Below are 17,478 nucleotides of genomic sequence, written 5' to 3'. Positions count from 1 at the left end.
CTTCCCTCGCCTCTCTCTCTATCCCTCTCTCTCTCTCTCTCTCTCTCTCTCTCTCTCTCTCTCTCTCTCTCTCTCTCTCTCTCTCTCTGTCCAGCTGTCTAGCAAACCCAGCTCTATCCCGCCTCCAGCTCTCTATCAAATGAAAGAGAGATAGTTTCTAAAAAGTAAAGTTTATTTCTGGTGTTTTTTTATTGCAGAAGATTCCATCTCACAGACTGACTTGACGTTTGTGCCTCTTGTGGTGACGGTGGAGGCTCTTGTCAGATCACGCTGTGGGTCGGCTGTGCCAAGAGTGCAGCGTCACTTTCGACACAAACACCCCCATGCTACCGCAGCCGCAGCCATTGCAGCCACAGCCAGCAGGCACAAGCCACAAAGCCTCAGAGAGGGGCACTGCTTGTTTTACACACAAATACTACCGTAGGACTATACTACTGTACTACTGTAGGCCTATCTCTGTGCCATAGAGAGGAGTACTGCCATTTACATTTAACATTTTAGTCATTTAGCAGGCGCTTTCATCGAGAGCGACTAACAGTAGTGAGAAGTGTACTAAAGTAGCACACTTTAGAGAAGTGTACTACAGTGTCTCTGTGTTTTGAAAGAAAGGAAATACCATGTTCCTTAGTCACGGAATAACCGAAACTCTATATTTCAAAGAGGGAGTGTTTGTCGCCAGTTACTGTGTCTCTGTGTTTTTCTACCCCATTATAACAGAGTTTTAGAAAGGGGTTCTGTCTGTACTCTGGCAGGTGGCTGAGGTCCGTTATACATCCCTCTTCAGAACATACTCTAAACAGGGACAGAAAACTTTCCAGGAAGGTTTTTCTTTCTTTCCTTCCACCTTTTGTTAGGTTTTTGTTCTTAAATACCCCCTACCACATCTTTCTTTCCCTGCTTTACGACGTTTGCTTTCAGTCTTTTTTGCTTTTTAATTTGTTTGTGGGACACTCCTCCCCTCCCAATGTCTTTCTGCATTGCCAGGCAACGGATCTCTGGAAGGAATTCTTAGACCTCAGTAAATCTCTTCTGGCACACGCGCGCAAACATGATTCTTTCTTAAACGAGAAAGTTAAGTGCATTAAATTCACATCGCTCATAGGGAGGAAAGAAGGGAGAGGCTGTAGGCTTGTTTTTCATTGACTTCTGTTAAAAAATGACCCTTTCTCTTTGTGGAGACGGAGAGGCACATGGGAGCCATGTTTTCTCACCAGGAGGCGCTGTTTTGGGTTTGCTACTCACACAGCATAGCAACGCACCTTTTCTATCAGGGTGGTCAAAATATATAATAGAATGCAGTTTGTTCCTATGGATCTTCCGTCTCTATTAATCAGTGTTTCTCCTTTCCCAGGCCCAAATTACCAGGCTTTTAGAAATGTTGTGGTCATCACCCGCCATGTATGGTCTCAATGTTGGGGATATGAATAGAGGTTTGTTGGGCTGGGTAGCCCTCCCTCGGAGGAACACGTACTGCCTGCATGTTCCCTCTCTGAACTTTACAGTGTGTGTTACTTGTAGATCCCAGATTGACTAGTTTGTATATGCAGGCAGTGGCAGAGAACAGAGCTTGTTTATCTTTCAGACTGACGTAATTCTATGATTATCTCTGGGTTTTATTCCAGCCCTGACCTGATCTCTTTCTGTCATAGTTTGACTGCCTCACTGCTGCAGCTGACCCAACAGAGAGGCCCATATGAACAAAATGTTCTCCCATAGACAATGCAGCAACAACAACCCCAAAAATACAAAAAATAAAAATGCATGCTGACGTACGTGCATAGGAAGGAAATCAATTAAAAACAAAGAGGGGAGACAGAATGGAAAGTTGAAAGGAGGGCTGAATGAGGGGAAAGAGGAGGATGGAATTTGGCACATCTGCTACCTTGGCAGTCCTCTTAATTATGCCTGATGCTGTGGAGGTGGAGAGGTGGTCAGAGACGAGTCTGTCTGAATGTCTACGTCCCAAATGGCACCTCATTCCCTATATAGTGCACTACTTTTGACCAGGGACCATAAAAGAGCCCTGTGAGCCCTGGTCAAAGGTAGTGCACTACATACTTTTCATAAATCTATACTGTCATTTCCATATATATTTAAATAATGCAGTTTGGATGCTTCTTGAAATTCTTTCATTCAAGCTGTTACCATTTTCAGGTCAGACCGATGTCCTAAGGACAAGAGTTATGACCAGATGTTTCTGAACGTTTTCAATCCAGTTATGAAACGATGTTGTTTTGATCATTTGTGTCTCCTCCTTGTGTTCTGACCATCATTTAACAGAATGTAGGATTTGTTACAAATGGCACCCAATTCCCTATATAGTGCACTACCTTTGACCAGGATCCATAGGGCTCTGGTCAGAAGTAGTGTACTATGTAGGGAATAGGGTGCCATTCGGGACTCACACATAGTTAGATGATATATTTTGCACTGGCTGAAGAGGAATGTTGAAATTGGTTTTGGATACCGTAGATTTACAGCTCTCAAACGTTTGTAAATAATTTACGAAGTGATTGGTTTGCCACAGAATCTCAATAAACACAATTCCGGTATGTGTTGCACAACACATAATAAGCTTCTGTAGCTAAGTAATTGGGAAAATATTTTTATTTTATTTGGATAAAACATTCAGCTGGGATTAATGTTACACCATTGTAGCGAAATTGAATTAATATTCTAAACCAAATTGTATTTATTTTAAAATGTACAAATTATTTTATTCCATTCCTCATGTGACACATTTCATTTGGATAGAAATGTGTCATTTCTTTCGGAATCCAACTCACTACAATTTATCTATGTATGAAATACAGGGTCATACAGTATAGGGTTTATCAATGTATGAAATACAGGGTCATACAGTATAGGGTTTATCTATGGAGGGAAATACGGGGTCATACAGTATAGGGTTTATCTATGGAGGGAAATACGGGGTCATACAGTATAGGGTTTATCTATGGAGGGAAATACAGGGTCATACAGTATAGGGTGTATCTATGTATGACCCTCAGTATTGTCTTTGTAAGATCCATAACACACGTTGCTAACTTTTTAACTTGTAAATCACAGAGAGATTTGAATGAGTTTTTGGACAAAGTCATTTATCTACGTTGGATCTTAATATTTTGTTCAATGTATTCACATTGTTTGATGCCAGTTTATCCATGTTGGCCAGATACCAACAATGGCGTTTGCCAACAACAACACAATCACACAATGTTGCTTTTGCAGAGGCTTCTGTCTCTACCAGTAAATTATATGTCAGTGAACACTGTGGTGTAAAGTACTTAAGTAAAAATACTTTAAAGTACTACTTAAGTCGTTTTTGGGGTATCTGTACTTTACTTTACTCTTTATATATTTGACAACTTTTGCTTTTCCTAAAGAAAATTATGTACTTTTTACTCCATACATTTTTCCTGACACCCAAAAGTACTCGTTACATTTTTAATGCTTAGCAGGACAGGAAAATGGTCTAATTCACACACTTATCAAGAGAACATCCCTGGTCATCCCTATTGCCTCTGATCTGGCAGACTCACGGACTCACAAAACACAAATGATTTATTTGTAAATTATGTCTGAGTGTTGGAGTGTGCCCCTGGCTATCCGTAAATTAAAAATATTTGCTTATTATAATGAATTTGAAACGATTTATACTTTTACTTTTGGTACTTAAGTATATTTTAGCAATTACATTTACTTTTGATACTTAAGTAGATTTAAAACCAAATACTTTTAGACTTTAACTCAAGTATTATTTTACTGGGTGAATTTCACATTTACTTGAATAATTTTCTATGAAGGTATCTTTACTTTTACTCAAGTATGACAATTGGGTACTTTTTCCACCACTGAGTGAACAACAGCCACAGCCTCCGCCTGCTATTACCCTGTGGATGAATCACCACAGAAATAAAGCATCTGGCTTAGATAGCAACATTTTTGTGCATGGTGATTATATATGGAGTTTGGTAAACGCCACTCGTTTTAGCCCTGACAATGTTTTTCCTGGAGTTTCCCCCACATCCTCGCCTTCCTCCCATGTCAGGCAGTCACAAAGTCTACTTCCCAAATGGCACCCTATTCCCTATACTGTATAGTGTACTACTTTTGACCAGAGCCCTATTGGCCCTGGTCAGAAATAGTGCACTATAAAAGGAATAGGGTGCCATTTGGGAGTCAACCAAAGTCCTGAATTATTATATTACCAATGTACTGAACGTGTACATTCCACCAAAGGGTGTGAATAAGGTGAGCGTATATGTGTCCCAAATGGCATCCTATTCAGTGCACATTTTTAATAAAACATTTTAGTCATTTAGCAGACGCTCTTATCCAGAACGACTTACAGTAGTGAGTGCATACATTCTTGCACTAGTCCCCTGTAGGAATCAAACCCACAACCCTGGCGCTGAAAGTGCCATGCTCTACCAACCCTATGGGCCCTGGTCAAAAGTAGTGTACTATAAAGTGAATAGGGGGCCATTCGGGAGGCAGATCCATATGTGTGTGATCTTATTATGTTATTGAACCCTTTCCTCTCTGACTCCACAGCTGCTGCGGCTGGTGACGGTGCCTGAGAAGCGCTGGAGAGCCCGGTCAGGTGGGGGCCAGGCGCCGGCGGGACGGAGTAACGGAGAGGAGGAGGACGAGGGGTTCGAGAGTGGCGACTGTGATGACGAGGATGACTGTTCTGGGGTGTCGGGGCTCGGGCCGCCCCCTCACCGTAAACGGTTACGTATCTTTGCAGGTCAGTCACCCACCGCCATGTAGTCACTTTTATTTTAGTCACAACTCCAGTCCCTGAAGGTCACTGTCCTTCTGGTTTTGTGTCTGACACTAATACTCAAGTAAAGGTCACACCGAGTAAAGTAGCAGCAGTAGTTGACAAGCTAAAGAGGGAGAACATTCTGGCTAAGGCCATCCAGTGTTGGAACAGTACCTTCCCCCATTATCAGGAGCATGGAGAAGAGAGGGGTGTTGACATCTCACGGTCCAGCCCGCTGGAGGTGGTGGACCTGCTGGATTCCTGCTTTAACCCCGGGACCCCTGGTGTCACTCCCCAGGCCCCTGGTGTCACTCCCCAGGCCCCTGGTGTCACTCCCCAGGCCCCTGGTCTCACTCCCCAGGCCCCTGGCCTCACTCCCCAGACCCCTGGTGTCACTCCCCAGGCCCCTGGTGTCACTCCCCAGGCCCCTGGTCTCACTCCCCAGGCCCCTGGCCTCACTCCCCAGGCCCCTGGCCTCACTCCCCAGACCCCTGGTGTCACTCCCCAGGCCCCTGGTGTCACTCCCCAGGCCCCTGGTCTCACTCCCCAGGCCCCTGGCCTCACTCCCCAGGCCCCTGGTCTCACTCCCCAGGCCCCTGGCCTCAGTCCTCAGACCCCTGGTCTCATTCCTTCCCTGCCCAATGAACCCAAATCTCTGCCACAACAACCAACCATGTCAGGAGGACAACTTCTTAGCCTGGGTGTTTGCTCAGCTGCACTGGCTTTGTGTCCGTTTATTGTAGCCCCTTGTTCCTGACCTCGCTCTGTTGTTTCCACTTCTTCTTCTGTTTCTTTTCTCTGAACGGTTTGTTGCTTCTTTTGTTCTGTGTTTGGTTTGAGAGAGAACGTCGGTTCTTTCTTTCGTAACGGCGGCTGGCTGGTTGGCAGTGGGTGAGGAGGTCAACAGGCTACTGGTTCAGGTGAGCTCTGAGCTGGCTACCTGAGGAAGCCTTCTACTTCCTACCACACGGTAACTCTGTTTGACAGATGTCACATAAGCCTCTCTGCTCTGTCCCTGTGGGGATCTTTGACAGTGAGTGAGTCAGATTCACAGCAATACAAATCCAATATTTTCACCTATAAATAGGGGTTAGTCATTAATACGCCACAAACTCATATCATGTGCACACAGCTTTTTTCATATTTTTCTCATAAATGTAAGTAAACAGCTGGCCATCAAGATGAATATAACACCTCATATTAACTGACGCCATCTCAACAGCAATTAAAGTGGATCTTGTGAACCAGAACCACACTCGAGATTAGACCTAAAGAGGCAATGGATGCACGTTACTTCAGAATTTCAGTCTTCTTGCTGTTTTTTTTAGTTTTTTGCCTTCCAATGAATGACTGATGTAGACCTCTGAAACTAAGTGTGTGTCCACCCCTCTCTGGGGTATCAGCAACATGGGTTCATTCTCTCTCTCTGGGGTATCAGCAACATGGGTTCATTCTCTCTCTCTGGGGTATCAGCAACATGGGTTCATTCTCTCTCTCTGGGGTATCAGCAACATGGGTTCATTCTCTCTCTCTGGGGTATCAGCAACATGGGTTCATTCTCTCTCTCTGGGGTATCAGCAACATGGGTTCATTCTCTCTCTCTGGGGTATCAGCAACATGGGTTCATTCTCTCTCTCTGGGGTATCAGCAACATGGGTTCATTCTCTCTCTCTGGGGTATCAGCAACATGGGTTCATTCTCTCTCTCTGGGGTATTAGCAACATGGGTTCATTCTCTCTCTCTGGGGTATCAGCAACATGGGTTCATTCTCTCTCTCTGGGGTATTAGCAACATGGGTTCATTCTCTCTCTCTGGGGTATCAGCAACATGGGTTCATTCTCTCTCTCAGGGGTATCAGCAACATGGGTTCATTCTCTCTCTCTGGGGTATTAGCAACATGGGTTCATTCTCTCTCTCAAATATCAGCATTATCTCCACAATCTACCCTTTTAAAGTCTGTCGACTACTTCACTAGATGTATTTGTGTGTGTGTGTGTGCACGTGATTATGTGAGCCTGTGTGTGTTGCCTATGTGCCTATTTGTGCAAGCCAGTGTCAGTCAGTAATGTTTGCAGACCTTGGAGTGTATCTGGTGCAGGCAGGTACAGAGATAGCTGCTGATAGCCTGTGATGACCCAGTAAAACGCTGACCCCAGCAACCCGTCAGCCAGTTTTGGTCAAACAGGGGGCTGGGGGTCAAAGGTCACGCTGCACAGTTGGAGGCCCTAATTGGCGGCCCTGTCTGTGCCTGGTGCTCTGAGATGGAAGAGATGGATCTGGTTTCACGAAGTAGCCCACAGCAGAGGAGAAGAGATGAGAATAGACAGGGTCTACCAGAACACATAGCCCACCTACCCCCCTCTCCAGGGCCTGGGAAAGGTGACAGAAGCCACAACAACAAGGTGCAGACAGGACACAGGCAGAGCCCGGAGCCCCCCAACGTCAAATCTGTCAGTCTGCTGACCACAGAGTGGATGTTCAGAATGATCCAGGGTGATTGATCTAACGTGGCTCATTCTCTGCAGGTATTCCAGAACCGACCGACCCGCCCTGCCCCCGAGTCCCATCTCCACCAACCCCCCCTACCCCCCGGTCACATCTCCACCAAACCCCCGGTCACATCTACACTAATCCCCCCACCCACCTTTTCTCTGCTAGCCAATGGAATTCACCTCCATGCATTCCCCAGAGCATTCCAGGAAAGGAGAGCTATTCCAGGACATGGGGTGTGTGTCATATGTCTGTCTCCCCCTGCTCCCAGCTAGGCTCCCTAGGCAGACAGACATGCGCACAGACAGACAGACAGACAGACAGACAGACAGACAGACAGGCAGACAGACAGGCAGATATGCAGACATGCAGACAGACAGGCAGACAGGCAGACATGCAGACATGCAGACAGACAGGCAGACATGCAGACATGCAGACATGCAGACAGACAGACAGACAGACAGACAGACAGACAGACAGACAGACAGACAGACAGACAGACAGACAGACAGACAGACAGACAGGCAGACAGGCAGACAGGCAGACAGACAGGCAGGCAGACAGGCAGACAGGCAGACAGGCAGACAGACAGGCAGGCAGGCAGGCAGACAGGCAGACAGGCAGACAGGCAGACAGACATGAGTATATAATACTTATGTCATGCAATAAAATGCAAATTAATTACTTAAAAATCATACAATGTGATTTTCTGGAGTTTTGGTTTTAGATTCCGTCTCTCACAGTTGAAGTGTACCTATGATAAAAATTACAGACCTCTACATGCTTTGTAAGTAGGAAAACCTGCAAAATCGGCAGTGTATCAAATACTTGTTCTCCCCACTGTATATATACTCATGTCTGTCTGCCTGTCTGCCTGTCTGCCTGTCTGCCTGTCTGCCTGTCTGTCTGCCTGTCTGCCTGTCTGCCTGTCTGTCTGCCTGTCTGCCTGTCTGCCTGTCTGCCTGTCTGCCTGCCTGTCTGCCTGTCTGCCTCCTCTCCCCATATCCCCTCTCACTCCTCTCCCCATATCCCCTCTCACCCCTCTCCTCTCCCCATATCTCCTCTCCTCTCCTCTCCTCTCCTCTCCTCTCCTCTCCTCTCCTCTCCTCTCCTCTCCTCTCCTCTCCTCTCCTCTCCTCTCCTCTCCCCATATCCCCTCTCACCTCTCCCTCTCCCCATATCCCCTCTCACCTCTCTCCTCTCCCCATATCCCCTCTCACCCCTCTCCTCTCCCCATATCCGCTCTCACCCCTCTCCTCTCCCTACATCCCCTCTCACCTCTCCTCTCCCCATGTCCCCTCTCACCTCTCCTCTCCCCATATCCCCTCTCACCTCTCCTCTCCCATATCCCCTCTCACCCCTCTTCTCTCCCCATATCCCCTCTCACCTCTCTCCTCTCCCCATATCCCCTGTCACCCCTCTCCTCTCCCCATAGCCGCTCTCACCCCTCTCCTCTCCCTATATCCCCTCTCACCTCTCTCCTCTCCCCATATCCCCTCTCACCTCTCTCCTCTCCCCATATCCCCTCTCACCTCTCTCCTCTCCCCATATCCCCTCTAACCTCTCTCCTCTCCCCATATCCCCTCTCACCCCTCTCCTCTCCCTATATCCCCTCTCACCTCTCTCCTCTCCCCATATCCCCTCTCACCTCACCTCTCCTCTCCCCATATCCCCTCTCACCTCTCTCCTCTCCCCATATCCCCTCTCACCTCTCCTCTCCCCATATCCCCTCTCACCCCTCTCCTCTCCCCATATCCCCTCTCACCTCACCTCACCTCTCCTCTCCCCATATCCCCTCTCACCTCTCTCCTCTCCCCATATCCCCTCTCACCTCTCCTCTCCCCATATCCCCTCTCACCTCTCTCCTCTCCCCATATCCCCTCACCCCTCTCCTCTCCCCATATCCCCTCACCCCTCTCCTCTCCCCATATCCCCTCTCACCTCTCTCCTCTCCCCATATCCCCTCACCCCTCTCCTCTCCCCATATCCCCTCACCCCTCTCCTCTCCCCATATCCCCTCTCACCTCTCCTCACCCCATATCCCCTCACCCCTCTCCTCTCCCCATATCCCCTCACCCCTCTCCTCTCCCCATATCCCCTCTCACCTCTCTCCTCTCCCCATATCCCCTCACCCCTCTCCTCTCCCCATATCCCCTCACCCCTCTCCTCTCCCCATATCCCCTCACCCCTCTCCTCTCCCCATATCCCCTCACCCCTCTCCTCTCCCCATATCCCCTCACCCCTCTCCTCTCCCCATATCCCCTCTCACCTCTCCTCACCCCATATCCCCTCACCCCTCTCCTCTCCCCATATCCCCTCACCCCTCTCCTCTCCCCATATCCCCTCTCACCCCTCTCCTCTCCCCATATCCCCTCACCCCTTTCCTCTCCCCATATCCCCTCTCACCTCTCTCCTCTCCCCATATCCCCTCACCCCTCTCCTCTCCCCATATCCCCTCACCCCTCTCCTCTCCCCATATCCCCTCACCCCTCTCCTCTCCCCATATCCCCTCACCCCTCTCCTCTCCCCATATCCCCTCACCCCTCTCCTCTCCCCATATCCCCTCTCACCTCTCCTCACCCCATATCCCCTCACCCCTCTCCTCTCCCCATATCCCCTCTCACCTCTCTCCTCTCCCCATATCCCCTCACCCCTCTCCTCTCCCCATATCCCCTCACCCCTTTCCTCTGCCCATATCCCCTCTCACCTCTCTCCTCTCCCCATATCCCCTCTCACCCCTCTCCTCTCCCCATATCCCCTCACCCCTCTCCTCTCCCCATATCCCCTCACCCCTCTCCTCTCCCCATATCCCCTCACCCCTCTCCTCTCCCCATATCCCCTCTCACCCTTCTCCTTTCCCTCTAAATGTAACTGTGTTTCACGCTGAAACATTGACTGAGGCTGCGTCCCAAAAGGCACCTTATTCACTATGGGTTGTTCCATAAATAGGGTGCTTTTGAGTATTGTAATTTTTTCAAAAATAACTATTTATTTCAACATTTTTAACAATCTGTCATAATGAGCACGTTTAACTTCATAGCAAACATGTTTTCCCATCTCCAGAGGTTAAATTAAGAACAATTATAAAAAGGTGGCAATTAAAGTAACAGGGTAAATCATAACAGGGTTGAAGATTTAATCTTAAATCAGCCATAACTCCCCTGACAGGGGAATGGAGGCTTGTTGTGTGTGACAGGGAGGGACAATTGAATGCAAGTTTAACAAAACTTGTTAAAACATTTCTAGCCTGTCTATCTATGGGTAACAGGGTTGATGTGTTATGCTCGACTCTTTCAATTCTCCACCACAAAACACCAGAAAATGGCCAAAAAGAGTAGAACCAGCTCACATGCTTTTATACTATGATTGGACTATTAGATGTTCAATGTTTCTTTAGAAAAAAATTATAAAAATAGGGTGGAACAATTTTGGGGGTGCCATTTGGGACCCACCCTCAGTCAATGTTGAGGTGATATTTTCAATAGAACACCACAAATAAACCTTTGAGTCCGGTTCCCCTGGACCAACTTAACCTGTGCCTGGGAACCGGGCCCATAAACCCTGAGGTCTCCTCTGTCAGAATTGGCCATGAGTGGGTTGTCTGGTTTTGTCTCCGTGAACAGGCCCTAAAGCGTGTTACGAGAAAAGAACCAGGGCGTTTCTGCTGAGCTGGATGGACCCTGGGTCTCTCTCTCACCGCCCCGCTATGCACCGATCCCAGCATGGGCTCCGTGAATAGAGCTCTTGTTATTTTCCAGCGCTCAGACATTCAGACACTGTAAGCAGGGCTCTTGAGCCTTTTATCAGCGCCAGGGGTTAGCAAAATACAAAGTGGAAATATGCCTGTAATGTGAAACACGCAGCTCGCTGTGAGAGGCAGGGCTCAACCTTCAGGTCTGCCACAGATTTATGGAGCGACAGAGGGACGGAGGAGAGGAGGAGAGAGGGATGAAGATGTGTGATACTTGTGAGAATAGGTAGTTAGATTTACAAACGTAAAAACATTCTCCTCTCCCTATGGGTAGAGTTAACAGCCAGCCGTTTTGCCAGTTCTAGAACCTTGAATGCTAATTAGCGCCAGATGTCACCTTTGACCCCTCACCACCTGATAGGTGAGTCCCACGGCACTTTTCCACCGTGGCCATGGGTGACAGCACGTCTCCATCAAAGCAGCCATACACACACCAAACAGTCTTTATTCCAAATGGCACCCTATTCCCTATGTAGTGCACTACTTTTGACCAGGGCCTGTAGTGCACTATACTGTATAGGGAATAGGGTGCCATTTGGGATGGGACACACTCACAATTAACAGTGCTTCATCTGGACACAGTATTTATCAATGTTCACATAAAGAGCATCCACCACGTAGGCTTCCTTCCCAGAGGTGTAAGTTTGGCAGGCGAGGCTACACTGTATGATACAGCCATGTGTCAGGTAGTTACAGTCAGTGTGTTGGACATAACATGTGGTAGCCGTGTAGAGGGCATGTGCACTGCAGGTTGGTTGGTGTGAGACTGGAGGAGCTAACAGACAGGCTGATGTGAGGAGGGGTTGAGAAACACATGGGTGCTGCTTTGCTGGAGGATGGATGGATGGATGTCCACATGGCTTATATCTGACTGGGCTTTTCAGAATCAGACAGAGTGTGTGTGTGTGTGTGTGTGTGTGTGTGTGTGTGTGTGAGTTAGTGATTGTGACAGTGACAGTGACAGTGAGTGTGTGTGCGTGTGTGTGGTGGGGGGACCAGAGGGATACAGACTAAACTAAATCATCGCTGTTTAAGTCCAACCTCCACACATGGCTACTTTCAAGGTATGTTAAGGACATGTAAATCAATGAATGTGGTGTCTATTTCCCCATACAGCATGACGTAGTCATATCTATTGTGTTGATATCAAACTGGCCAAACGGGTCTTTGCTCAGAGTAGTTTGTCTGGGCAGGAAGAGAAACCAGTAAACAGAACACACCAGATGTTGTCGCTCCATTCTCAAGCAAACAGCAGCAAATGATCCTATTCAGAGAAGAGGGTGTGTGTGTGTGTGTGCGTGTGTGCGTTGTGTTAGTGATGCGCGGGTCAGCTGTTTGTTCACCTACAGGGAGGGAAAAAAGTATTTGATCCCCTGCTGATTTTGTACGTTTGCCCACTGACAAAGAAATGATCAGTCTATCATTTTAATGGTAGGTTTCTTTGAACAGTGAGAGACAAAATAACAACAACAAAAAATCCAGAAAAACGCATGTCAAGAATGTTATAAATTGATTTGCATTTTAATGAGGGAAATAAGTATTTGACCCCCTCTCAATCAGAAAGATTTCTGGCTCCCAGGTGTCTTTTATACAGGTAACGAGCTGAGATTAGGAGCACACTCTTAAAGGGAGTGCTCCTAATCTCAGTTTATTACCTGTATAAAAGACACCTGTCCACAGAAGCAATCAATCAGATTCCAAACTCTCCACCATGACCAAGACCAAAGAGCTCTCCAACGATGTCAGGGACAAGATTGTAGACCTACACAAGGCTGGAATGGTCTACAAGACCATCGCCAAGCAGCTTGGTGAGAAGGTGACAACAGTTGGTGCGATTATTCGCAAATGGAAGAAACACAAAACACCTGTCAATCTCCCTCGGCCTGGGGCTCCATGCAAGATCTCACCTCGTGGAGTTGCAATGATCATGAGAACGGTGAGGAATCAGCCCAGAACTACACGGGAGGATCTTATCAATGATATCAAGGCAGCTTGGACCATAGTCACCAAGGAAACAATTGGTAACACATTACGCCGTGAAGGACTGAAATCCTGCAGTGCCCGCAAGGTCCCCCTGCTCAAGAAAGCACATATACAGGCCCGTCTGAAGTTTGCCAATGAACATCTGAATGATTCAGAGGAGAACTGGGTGAAAGTGTTGTGGTCAGATGAGACCAAAATCGAGCTCTTTGGCATCAACTCAACTCACCGTGTTTGGAGGAGGAGGAATGCTGCCTGACCCCAAGAACACCATCCCCACCGTCAAACATGGAGGTGGAAACATTCTGCTTTGGGGGTGTTTTTCTGCTAAGGGGACAGGACAACTTCACCGCATCAAAGGGACGATGGACGGGGCCATGTACCGTCAAATCTTGGGTGAGAACCTCCTTCCCTCAGCCAGGGCATTGAAAATGGGTTGTGGATGGGTATTCCAGCATGACAATGACCCAAAACACACGGCCAAGGCAACAAAGGAGTGGCTCAAGAAGGAGCACATTAAGATCCTGGAGTGGCCTAGCCAGTCTCCAGACCTTAATCCCATAGAAAATCTGTGGAGGGAGCTGAAAGTTCGAGTTGCCAAACGTCAGCCTCGAAACCTTAATGACTTGGAGAAGATCTGCAAAGAGGAGTGGGACAAAATCCCTCCTGAGATGTGTGCAAACCTGGTGGCCAACTACAAGAAACGTCTGACCTCTGTGATTGCCAACAAGGGTTTTGCCACCATGTACTAAGTCATGTTTTGCAGAGGGGTCAAATACTTATTTCCCTCATTAAAATGTAAATCAATTTATAACATTTTTGACATGCATTTTTCTGGATTTTTTTGTTGTTATTCTGTCTCTCACTGTTCAAATAAACCTACCATAAAAATTATAGACTGATCATGTCTTTGTCAGTGGGCAAACATACATAATCAGCAGGGGATCAAATACTTTTTTCTCTCACTGTACACCGCCCGCAATTGCTAATAACCCATCCGCAACCGGCCGACTATATGTGATAAAGTGAAAATCTGAGGCACGCACCCGACCCTAACCCACTAATATAGAAAATGCACTGTACAATCAGAGATGGTGGAATTATTTTTTGCAGGCCTATGTTTCTGCTGATAATTTCCAACATTTTGGTAGGCTATTTGTTAGTAAACTTATCTTCTGTCATTTCTTGTTGCCCTTGTTGCCCAAATGACATCAGTTTAACCAGATTTGAGGAAAATCAAATCGGATAAAATGACCCAACGTGTTTCTGACAGGATTTCAGATTTCAGTTCAAATTTTATGTGGTTGAAATACTATCAGCTTTTATGACGCTGATAAAGATAGCACCTTTACAGACGGTCCCTAACCGCACATTCATTCTCTCGAGATGCTAAAATAAATAAACAATATTTCTCCACTCCTGTTCCCAAGTAAAAATTTACATTTGGTGTATCATTCTACTGCAAGAAATGCTTAATTCTGCAGGAGTTCATACTATATTACGCTATGCGAGAGGTTATAGACCTACAGTCAGTGTCCAGATTTCAATTAGGCTACTATTCCATTTAACCCATCTGAACATTACAGTTCCCTTGAAGTGCCACTGTCGAATTTGTATAGCGCCTCACAATCACACAGAACACTGCTATCATCCTCTTTTACCACTTCACCAAATCTTCCCCCCCAAGGGGGACCCGCACCCGAGAACAATCAGACCCGTACCCTAACGGGTCTAGACCAGACCAGATTGGACCCGAGTGACAAAATAATTATGTTTATCAGCCATGTTGCTCTTCTGGTCTTTATATGTTGGCTATGCCCTACTACAACTCAATAAATTCACCTTATTAGCGTAAAACAAAATAATTATAGGATCTCAGTCGGGGTCTCAACTTACTGTTGACAGTTAGAATAATACAATACACAAGGTGACATTTCAAAATTTGGTTGTGCATCAGTAGTCAGTCAATTATCTAAAAATATTTAGATTGGTAAAATCTCCTCCTCGTCCTCGTCCTCCTCCTCCTCGTCCTCTCCTCCTCATCCTCCTCCTTCTCCTCCTCCTCCTCCTCCTCGTCCTCCCCTCCTCCTCCTCGTCCTCCTCCTCCTCGTCCTCCTCCTCATCCTCTCCTCCTCGTCCTCCTCCTCCTAGTCCTCGTCCTCTCCTCCTCCTCTCCTCCTCCTCCTCCTCCTCCTCCTCATCCTCATCCTCATCCTCGTCCTCGTCCTCCTCGTCCTCTTCCTATAGCTCCACACCCTCACAAAAATAATTACGCTTGCCACCATCTGTGTAAACAGGCTTGAGGTTGGTGTGTGTGTGTGTGTGTGTGTGTGTGTGTGGTGTGTGGTGTGTTTGGTGTGTGTGGTGTGTGTGTGTGTGTCCCGAGTGGCGCAGCGGTCTAAGGCACTGCATCTCAGTGCTTGAGGCGTCACTACAGACCCCCTGGTTCGATTCCAGGCTGTATCACAACCGGCCATGATTGGGAGTCCCATAGGGCGGCGCACAATGGCCCAGCGTCGTCCGGGTTTGGCCGGTGTAGGCCGTCATTGTAAATAAGAATTTGTTCTTAACTGACTTGCCTAGTTAAATAAAGGTTAAATAAATAAAAATATGTAGGAGCCCCACAGGTCCCTGTGGGGGGCGGAGGGGAGAGAGAGATGGGAAAGGAAAGCAGGGGATGATAAAAGGAATGGGAGAGAGGAGAGGAGAGAAGTTGTGAGGACATATGGTGGGGAAGGAAAGCTGCTGAAAGAAACTGAGAAGTGAGGAGAGGAAAAGAGAGGAAGCTCATTGGACCACCATGGAGCTGCTATTCTAAATCAATCCAGGGATAAAAGCCTTAAGCGCAGCCAGAGGGAGGGAAGAGGAACCTGAGTTTGATCAATGGACACCAATCTAAGAAAAGGGAACTGTAGTTCCCACCCACACTGGTTGAATCAATGTTGTTTCCACGTCATTTCAATGAAATTACATTGAACCAACGTTCGAATAGACGTCTGTGCTCAGTGGGCAGAGTCGACAGTACAAGGAGGCCCCACTGGTATCCCATTTTTAGTGTGTTTGTGTGTGCCTCCTGAAAAACATTGTTTGTTCAAGAGCTTTATTTACATTTGCTGTTGGACGCGCCAAATTGATTCCAGACTCATTCCTGGGTCTTGTCTGTCAGCTCCGCCACAGTCCACAAACATTGCACACAGCGGTGTGTCCAGCTCCCTCCCACACGCTTGCCTACTGTTCCCCCGCTTACCACCAGGGCACCAGATGGCGGAGGGAAACTGTCCACCATTTTGGGTTAATGGTATCTTCAAACCCATTTTAAATCGAGTCAACTCTTTTGTTGTTGTAACCAGGTTCATGTAATTTTGGGTGTGGATGTGTGAGTTACATGTCATGTTTGACTTTGTTGAACCATGTTGACCCTCTCCACAGTCCCCCCCCCACACCTCTCTCTCTCTCTCTCTATTTCTCTTTCTCTTTCTCGCTCTCTCGCTCTCTCTCTCTCTCTCTCTCTCTCTCTCTTTCTCTCTCTCTTCTCTCTCTCTCTCTCTCTCTCTCTCTCTCTCTTTCTCTCTCTCTCTTTCTCTCTCTTTCTCGCTCTCTCTCTCTCTCTCTCTCTCGCTCTCTCTCTCGCTTTCTCTCTCTCTCTCTCTCTCTCTCTCTCTCTCTCTCTCTCTCTCTTCTCTCTCTCTCTCTCTCTCTCTGTCTCTCTCTCTCTCTCTCTCTCTCGCTCTCTCTCTCTCTCTCTCTCTCTCTCTCTCTCTCTCTCTTCTCTCTCTCTCTCTCTCTCTCTCTCTCTCTCTCTCTCTCTCTCTCTCTCTCTCTCTCTCTTTCTCTCTCTCTCTTTCTCTCTCTTTCTCGCTCTCTCTCTCTCTCTCTCTCTCTCTCTCTCTCTCTTCCTCTCTCTCTCTCTCTCTCTCTCTCTCTCTCTCTCTCTCTCTCTCTCTCTCTCTCTCTCTCTCTCTCTCTCTCTCTCTCTCTCTTCTCTCTCTCTCTCTCTCTCTCTCTCTCTCTCTCTCTCTCTCTCTCTCTCCTTTCTAATGTGCTGTATGGTGCAGCCGCAATGTTGGCCATAATAAGCTTCAAGCTCCTAGTAGAAACCACAGCCTGACTACTAAAAGGCTCAAATTGATCATTTGGCTGCACAATGGGAGCTCTATATGTACTGTTAGACCCTCAAATTGTCTCCCTCGGCCAAATAGAGTAGGTTGCTCCACCATGACAGACAGGAATGCGGTTAGGGTCTATGTATTTGTTGCTATGGAGATGACACGTGTCAACTAAGTTCTTCACATCTAATAGCCCAAGAGTACTTCCTGTTTTGGAGATACTTCTGTGTTGGAGACACTTCCTGTGTCTCCAACACAGGATGGCTCACCCCTCACAGTTCTGGGTGACTTCAACCTCCCTACGTCTACCTTTGACTCATTCTCTCTGCCTCCTTCCTTTCCCTCCTCTCCTCTTTTGACCTCACCCTCTCACCGTCCCC

The 17,478-nt window shown here is 47.4% G+C and overlaps 1 protein-coding gene across 1 annotated transcript in view; it reads left to right on the top strand.

The window, feature by feature from the left end:
• The window catches only part of LOC311105331 (glypican-3-like), a gene marked incomplete at both ends in the record, with an annotated part of 241,441 nt that overhangs the window by 191,000 nt on the left and 32,963 nt on the right, over window positions 1–17,478 (top strand). Inside the window, one exon of the mRNA XM_084147449.1 lies at window positions 4,558–4,753. Within this exon, the coding sequence (XP_084003575.1) occupies window positions 4,558–4,753 (196 nt within the window). The remainder of the gene's footprint in view (window positions 1–4,557; window positions 4,754–17,478) is intronic.

The sequence above is a fragment of the Coregonus lavaretus genome (assembly GCF_964263955.1).
Source record: "Coregonus lavaretus genome assembly, chromosome: 29".
In the NCBI taxonomy this organism is placed as follows: Eukaryota; Metazoa; Chordata; class Actinopteri; order Salmoniformes; family Salmonidae; genus Coregonus; species Coregonus lavaretus.
This window is presented reverse-complemented; position numbering and strand designations above follow the sequence as displayed.